The sequence below is a fragment of the Salvelinus namaycush genome, chromosome 4 (genome assembly GCF_016432855.1).
Source record: "Salvelinus namaycush isolate Seneca chromosome 4, SaNama_1.0, whole genome shotgun sequence".
NCBI classification, from domain to species: domain Eukaryota; kingdom Metazoa; phylum Chordata; class Actinopteri; order Salmoniformes; family Salmonidae; genus Salvelinus; species Salvelinus namaycush.
Window position 1 is genome coordinate 81,732,586 of NC_052310.1, and position 8,507 is coordinate 81,741,092.

The window sequence follows — 8,507 nt, forward strand, 5'->3', positions numbered from 1 at the left end:
AACCCTGAGGGTCATGGTGTGGTCCAGAGGCGGCGGTGGACGACCACAACACTGTTGTCCTGTTTCTCTATGTCTTCTAAGTTGTCTTGTCCCCCAGTGCCCAGGTCAAGGTGTTTGTAACTGGACTGTTCAGTCTAAACCAGGATATTGCAGCCTTCAAGGAACACCTGAGGGACTTCCTGGTACAGATTAAGGTGAGCCTTTTCCTCCACCTCCAACCAAGGTTCCTCTGTAAAAATATACATGGACCCCCTTCTCCCCTCCTGTGGGAGAGGACACCACAGATCTGTTGCTGTCTGTCTGTATTTGTGTGTGGTAATGTCTCTCTCTCCTCCTGTAGGATTTTGCAGGGGAGGACACCACAGACCTGTATTTGTGTGTGGTAATGTCTCTCTCTCCTCCTGTAGGACTTTGCAGGGGAGGACACCACAGACCTGTTGCTGTCTGTATTTGTGTGTGGTAATGTCTCTCTCTCTCTCCTCCTGTAGGAGTTTGCAGGGGAGGACACCACAGACCTGTTCCTGGAGGAGCGGGAGGCGTCGCTGCGTCAGGCGCAGGAGGAGAAACACAAGCTGCAGATGTCAGTTCCCGGTATCCTCAACCCACACGAAATACCTGAGGAGATGTGTGATTGAGACGTCCAGCCACATGAACCATACTGCTGTTACTGTACATACAGGCATACCAACAAACACACACAACGAACCCTAACAGAAGGAGGTGGGAGGCCCCCGGTCACTTTGCTGAGGTGCAGAGAGCAGACACGCCCGTCCTCATCCATCAGGTGTTTTGTCGACCAAAACCATGTCAATATGTAAATGACGACGTACCGCGTCACCCCCGTGGCCCGTTATGCATAGCACCTACGCTACATTTTATATGGAGACTTCTGTGTAATATGTTTCCACTGTTTAACCCAAACTTCTATCGTTTATTTGGTCCCCTAGCTGCATGACATGATGCAGACGTATGGATCAGACTTCTGAACTTTACTTGTTTCCTCCCCTCCTTGTTCTCCCCTCCACATGTTGTCTCTCTCTATATATATATAGTGAGACAGGAGAGTTTTTGTGCAACAAGGCATATGTGTCAAAAAAGTTCTCAGCAAAGAGGCTTCTAGAACTATGGTGTGACAGACTGGAAGGAATGAAGTGGTGTTCTAGAAGTGTGTGTGTGTGTGTGCGCACCCTGCGTCTGATTCCCAACCCAATGCATTGTGGTTAGAATGTGAAGCTAGCGGATTATGAAGGAAGGAAGTCTGAGAGATGCTGCTGTTTTCTGCGTCAGGTGGTCAGGCTAGCGGCCGTGCTCATTGGTTGAACCTCCGCCCAACTGAAAGAAACCTACTGCGTTTGGTCGACCTGGCTGTGACTGGGAGGCGGGAACTAGGAAGACAGGAAGGAGCATCATCGGAGCAAGACAGTCAGATTATGTGCATATCATCCCAATTCTATAGCACATGAGTTACCATGGGAACATCATTATTATTTAGTGTCTTTTTGTGGGTGTGTTGAGTGCGTGTGCTGTCGCCTAGACGACATGGGCGTTTAGTTTTCCTCTACGAGGATCGTTGCTCTTCATTAAAATGGACCTTTAACAGAAAGAAGAAGCGGTTATTGAAATGTTATTTATGGGTTCAAGATGGCTGCCTCTTCATAACAAACTCCTGTTTAACTTCTGTCAGTGGGCTTTTGAGATTGTGAATGGGAACTAATTGACATTGTTTACCATGCTAGTAGTGCTTCAACAACACGACCTAGAAGACGAGCAAAAATTAAACACAACTCGGTTTACATTTAATTTTGTATTTTTGCATTTTTTATTTGGATCTTTATAACATCTCTTCTATCCAAAATAAAACAAAAGGCTTTTTATTCCAGAGAGTGAAATAATTAGTTTAATTAAGCAACAAATGTATAATTCCTAATCCAAACTCAATCTGTAAATGGCAAATAGTTCCCCTTCTCTACTTGTTGTTGTGAGACTTTTTGAACTGATTAAAGTTGAGGATTTTATAACCAATGCCTCTGGGTTCAATTTCTTTTTCATACATCGCTTCTTTTGTGGTGGCAGTAAGTGTAACTTTTTTTTATTTTTTAAATATTAATATTCTCTAAAGTAGTGGTCACCAACCCTGGTCTGTCTGTATTTGTCTGTAGTATCTTCTCTCTCCTGAGAGAGAGCCAAGCACATGACCCTGATCAACTAATAATCAATACCCCAATTGTTGAGTAAAAAGTGTTTCAGTGCTGGGCTGTAACAAAAACCTACAAACCCTTTAGCTTGTTCAGAGTTAAGACCGAGGGGCGGTGATAACCGCTCTGATAGACTGTTCTAGTAACCATCACTGGAGACAGGCCCCGTCTCCTGTTCTCTATACTGACAGGCTGGCAGAACCACTTCCCCTCTCTCTGGCTGAGGTGAACACACACCAACGGATTTCTAGTGAAACATGAGGCTGATGATGTGTCTCTGCGTCACTCTGCCCTCTTTATGCCAGTGTCTGAGCTCTCTCACTCAACACACACTAGATATTCCTGTGGCGTGTCAATTTCCATTTTAACATCTTTGGCCAAGGTTGGGCTGCAGTAACCCCCCCCCCCCCCCCCCCACTAATCACTGATAACATAGTGGTATTCCACTAAAGGTTACGCTGACTGTCTCGCACTGAAACAAAATACTGTTTATGGAGGGAGGCCCAGTACTCGATCATGGATGCAATGCCTGTGACAAACACCATCTCCAGCTCCAACACCAGCTCCAGACAGAACAGTTTAGAAAGAGAATCTCCATTGGAAGTACTACAGTCCCATTCTGCTGACAGTGGTTCATGTTCAGCCATGTTCTGTTTAGTGATGAAGTCAGCCATGTTTTGTTTAGTGATGAAGTCAGCCATGTTTTGTTTAGTGATGAAGTCAGCCATGTTTTGTTTAGTGATGAAGTCAGCCATGTTCTGTTTAGTGATGAAGTCAGCCATGTTTTGTTTAGTGATGAAGTCAACCGTGTTTTGTTTAGTGATGAAGTCAGCCGTGTTTTGTTTAGTGATGAAGTCAGCCGTGTTTTGTTTAGTGATGAAGTCAGCCGTGTTTTGTTTAGTGATGAAGTCAGCCATGTTTTGTTTAGTGATGAAGTCAGCCATGTTTTGTTTAGTGATGAAGTCAGCCGTGTTTAGTGATGAAGTCAGCCGTGTTTTGTGTTGTTTAGTGATGAAGTCAGCCATGTGTTGTTTAGTGATGAAGTCAGCCATGTTTTGTTTAGTGATGAAGTCAGCCATGTTTTGTTTAGTGATGAAGTCAGCCATGTTTTGTTTAGTGATGAAGTCAGCCATGTGTTGTTTAGTGATGAAGTCAGCCATGTGTTGTTTAGTGATGAAGTCAGCCGTGTTTTTTTTAGTGATGAAGTCAGCCGTGTTTTTTTTAGTGATGAAGTCAGCCGTGTTTTGTTTAGTGATGAAGTCAGCCATGTTTTGTTTAGTGATGAAGTCAGCCATGTTTTGTTTAGTGATGAAGTCAGCCATGTTTTGTGTAGTGATGAAGTCAGCCATGTTTTGTTTAGTGATGAAGTCAGCCATGTGTTTAGTGATGAAGTCAGCCATGTGTTGTTTAGTGATGAAGTCAGCCATGTTTTGTTTAGTGATGAAGTCAGCCATGTGTTGTTTAGTGATGAAGTCAGCCATGTGTTGTTTAGTGATGAAGTCAGCCATGTGTTGTTTAGTGATGAAGTCAGCCGTGTTTTTTTTAGTGATGAAGTCAGCCGTGTTTTTTTTAGTGATGAAGTCAGCCGTGTTTTGTTTAGTGATGAAGTCAGCCATGTTTTGTTTAGTGATGAAGTCAGCCATGTTTTGTTTAGTGATGAAGTCAGCCGTGTTTAGTGATGAAGTCAGCCATGTTTTGTTTTGTTTAGTGATGAAGTCAGCCATGTGTTGTTTAGTGATGAAGTCAGCCATGTGTTGTGTAGTGATGAAGTCAGCCATGTTTTGTTTAGTGATGAAGTCAGCCATGTTTTGTTTTGTTTAGTGATGAAGTCAGCCATGTGTTGTTTAGTGATGAAGTCAGCCATGTGTTGTGTAGTGATGAAGTCAGCCATGTTTTGTTTTGTTTAGTGATGAAGTCAGCCATGTTTTGTGTAGTGATGAAGTCAGCCATGTGTTGTGTAGTGATGAAGTCAGCCATGTTTTGTTTTGTTTAGTGATGAAGTCAGCCATGTTTTGTTTTGTTTAGTGATGAAGTCAGCCATGTTTTGTTTAGTGATGAAGTCAGCCATGTTTTGTTTAGTGATGAAGTCAGCCATGTGTTGTTTAGTGATGAAGTCAGCCATGTGTTGTTTAGTGATGAAGTCAGCCATGTGTTGTTTAGTGATGAAGTCAGCCATGTTTTGTTTAGTGATGAAGTCAGCCATGTGTTGTTTAGTGATGAAGTCAGCCATGTTTTGTTTAGTGATGAAGTCAGCCATGTTTTGTTTAGTGTTGAAGTCAGCCATGTGTTGTTTAGTGATGAAGTCAGCCATGTTTTGTTTAGTGTTGAAGTCAGCCATGTTTTGTTTAGTGATGAAGTCAGCCATGTGTTGTTTAGTGATGAAGTCAGCCATGTGTTGTTTAGTGATGAAGTCAGCCATGTGTTGTTTAGTGATGAAGTCAGCCATGTTTTGTTTAGTGATGAAGTCAGCCATGTGTTGTTTAGTGATGAAGTCAGCCATGTTTTGTTTAGTGTTGAAGTCAGCCATGTTTTGTTTAGTGATGAAGTCAACCATGTGTTGTTTAGTGATGAAGTCAACCATGTGTTGTTTAGTGATGAAGTCAGCCATGTGTTTAGTGATGAAGTCAGCCATGTGTTGTTTAGTGATGAAGTCAGCCATGTGTTGTTTAGTGATGAAGTCAGCCATGTTTTGTTTAGTGATGAAGTCAGCCATGTTTAGTGATGAAGTCAGCCATGTGTTGTTTAGTGATGAAGTCAGCCATGTGTTGTTTAGTGATGAAGTCAGCCATGTTTAGTGATGAAGTCAGCCATGTTTAGTGATGAAGTCAGCCATGTGTTGTTTAGTGATGAAGTCAACCATGTGTTGTTTAGTGATGAAGTCAGCCATGTGTTTAGTGATGAAGTCAGCCATGTGTTGTTTAGTGATGAAGTCAGCCATGTTTTGTTTAGTGATGAAGTCAGCCATGTTTTGTTTAGTGATGAAGTCAGCCATGTTTAGTGATGAAGTCAGCCATGTTTAGTGATGAAGTCAGCCATGTGTTGTTTAGTGATGAAGTCAGCCATGTGTTGTTTAGTGATGAAGTCAGCCATGTGTTGTTTAGTGATGAAGTCAGCCATGTGTTGTTTAGTGATGAAGTCAGCCATGTTTAGTTTAGTGATGAAGTCAGCTATGTTTAGTGATGAAGTCAGCCATGTTTAGTGATGAAGTCAGCCATGTTTTGTTTAGTGATGAAGTCAGCTATGTTTAGTGATGAAGTCAGCCATGCAACTTTTCGGTAATAATTCATGAACGCAGAGCTTGTGCTGAAATGATCATTAAACCCATGTCACACAGGGGGGCAGTTCTCTGGGGGTAACCAGAGACCCCATCTCACACAGGGGGCAGTTCTCTGGGGGTAACCAGAGACCCCATCTCACACAGGGGGGCAGTTCTCTGGGGGTAACCAGAGACCCCATCTCACACAGGGGGGCAGTTCTCTGGGGGTAACCAGAGACCCCATCTCACACAGGGGGGCAGTTCTCTGGGGGTAACCAGAGACCCCATCTCACACAGGGGGGCAGTTCTCTGGGGGTAACCAGAGACCCCATCTCACACAGGGGGCAGTTCTCTGGGGGTAACCAGAGACCCCATCTCACACAGGGGGCAGTTCTCTGGGGGTAACCAGAGACCCCATCTCACACAGGGGGGCAGTTCTCTGGGGGTAACCAGAGACCCCATCTCACACAGGGGGGCAGTTCTCTGGGGGTAACCAGAGACCCCATCTCACACAGGGGGGCAGTTCTCTGGGGGTAACCAGAGACCCCATCTCACACAGGGGGGCAGTTCTCTGGGGGTAACCAGAGACCCCATCTCACACAGGGGGGCAGTTCTCTGGGGGTAACCAGAGACCCCATCTCACACAGGGGGGCAGTTCTCTGGGGGTAACCAGAGACCCCATCTCACACAGGGGGGCAGTTCTCTGGGGGTAACCAGAGACCCCATCTCACACAGGGGGGCAGTTCTCTGGGGGTAACCAGAGACCCCATCTCACACAGGGGGCAGTTCTCTGGGGGTAACCAGAGACCCCATCTCACACAGGGGGCAGTTCTCTGGGGGTAACCAGAGACCCCATGTCACACAGGGGGGCAGTTCTCTGGGGGTAACCAGAGACCCCATCTCACACAGGGGGGCAGTTCTCTGGGGGTAACCAGAGACCCCATCTCACACAGGGGGGCAGTTCTCTGGGGGTAACCAGAGACCCTCTCCCATATGACCCACTTCCAGGGAACAAACCTGGGTTCAAATACTATTCAAAATCATTTGAAATACTGTATAGGTGCTTGATTGAGCTTGCCTGGCTTAATGGAACCAATTAAATAGTTTTAAAAGTGCAAACGCTGCCCACCTGGCACTCCAGGAAGACTAGAGGAAACGCTTTTGAAAGATGTTGAGTATTATTTGAACCCAGGTCTGCTTCCAGTGAGCCATAGCCCTGGTATGGCTTCCCTTTTGAAGAGCTCACAGCAGGCTGGGCAGGTGTCCAGATACACTCCAAATGGCATCCTAATCCCTATATAGTGCACTGTTGTAGGGAAAAGGGTGCCATTTGGTACAGCATCCTAGCCCCCCCTCCCGCACATGGCTCCATGCTGAGGTTATAAATATAGACTTCTCAGAGTTGTGGAGGAAGCCTGTTACCTACGCAAACCACCCAGCTGGCCAGCCACATGACGGAGAAAGAGCGTAAGAGAGACCCCAATGCCCATACTGTATGGGAGGGGGGAGGAGAGAATGAACCCCCACACAAACTCATGCCCAGGTGTTCCTATTTTTACCCGCCTCGTCTTTCGAAGAACAACTTTTAAAAACCCGATAGTAGATCGACGCACCCGTGGGTCACTTGGTGACGTCATTTAAAATATTGAATAGCTCCGGGTGTGTTGATACTAGATTTGCAGTTTCTTGTAGTGGCTGCAACTCAATCCCCTCTTTCGGACGATATAAAGTTTGCGGCTATTCAATAACAAGCAGTCTTTTTCTACAAATGAGAGGATCCGGAAAAGAAAATCGTCACGAAATTGTCTATAAAACCCGAACCAACCGTTTGCGTGACAAACTAATATGAACAACGTGACCAAAACTTATTTCCCTCATTAAAATGCAAATCAATTTATAAAATTTTTGACATGTGTTTTTCTGGATTTTTTTGTTGTTATTCTGTCTCTCACTGTTCAAATAAACCTACCATTACAATTATAGACTGATAATTTCTTTGTCAGTGGGCAAACGTACAAAATCAGCAGGGGATCAAATACTTTTTTCCCTCACTGTACTTGTTTTATTTCCCAGAGTTTTCTTCTCTCTCGGGGATAAAGGACAGACACTTCAACCTGATTATACATTTTGACTGTCTGTGTTGCCACGTACAAATGTGTTATTCATTGCGTTTCTATTGGCTATAGCAGTAAAGGCTAAATTCAATGTTTCATTAAATTATTTTTTTGAAATATATTCATCCTAAAATTCCAAATCAAATGGCTAAATTATCCATTTTAAACCATCTTAAAACAATTCCATATGTTCGCTTAGTAGATATTGCGATTTAAGGGCTTAGACCTTGACTTGCCTCGTTAAATAAAAGACCTAGAGGTTTTAATAATATGCGTTACCCTTCTGATCAAAAGCCCATATTCTCCATTTGATCATTTTCTTTCTCTGAGGGCAAGACAGCCAGAGTGAACAGCACAAACAATAGTAAAACAATGTCATGCAATCTAGGTGGGGTAAAGTGGATTTGACAGGCAGAAACTGTTCTGTAGTCAATGTGAAAGACAATGCTGCCATCTAATGGACAATAATGGCATTTTAATAACCAGTGCACAGAATTTACCACGAACAATTAACTGACGGCCTACCGCGACCAAACCATAACCCAGACGAGTCAATTGTGCGCCGCCCTACGGGACTCCCAATCACGGTCGGTTGTGATACAGCTTGGAATCGAACCAGGATCTGTAGTGATGCCTCTAGCACTAAGATGCAGTGCCTCAGACCGCTGCATCACTCGGGAACCCACTATAATTACCTGTGTACAGAAACTTACCACAAACAAAGAATAACTGATTGATTTTCCTTCTGTGATATTATAATGACATCTAATGGAGAGTAGTTGAACTGAACAAAATGCCCCACATGTACCTGCACCCTCATGCAAGACACAGAAAAGAAGCTCAGGCACAGATAAATGGTGGGAATGTAACTTTTATTTCTGACTGCCTAGTCCACCCATGTCCTCTTAGTCCCAGTAGTGTGCGATACTGCCAACACAGACA

The 8,507-nt window shown here is 44.2% G+C and overlaps 1 protein-coding gene across 3 annotated transcripts in view; it reads left to right on the forward strand.

The window, feature by feature from the left end:
- LOC120046855 (exportin-1) overlaps positions 1–2,022 on the forward strand; it is a 76,945-nt gene extending 74,923 nt beyond the window's left edge. Inside the window, exons 24-25 of one of the 3 annotated variants that reach the window (XM_038992419.1) lie at positions 98–194; positions 489–2,022. In XM_038992419.1, the coding sequence (XP_038848347.1) occupies positions 98–194; positions 489–635 (244 nt within the window). In that variant the 3' untranslated portion in view covers positions 636–2,022. The other 2 variants (XM_038992418.1, XM_038992420.1) reach the window with 2 other exon arrangements.
- Positions 2,023–8,507: the final 6,485 nt, after the last annotated feature.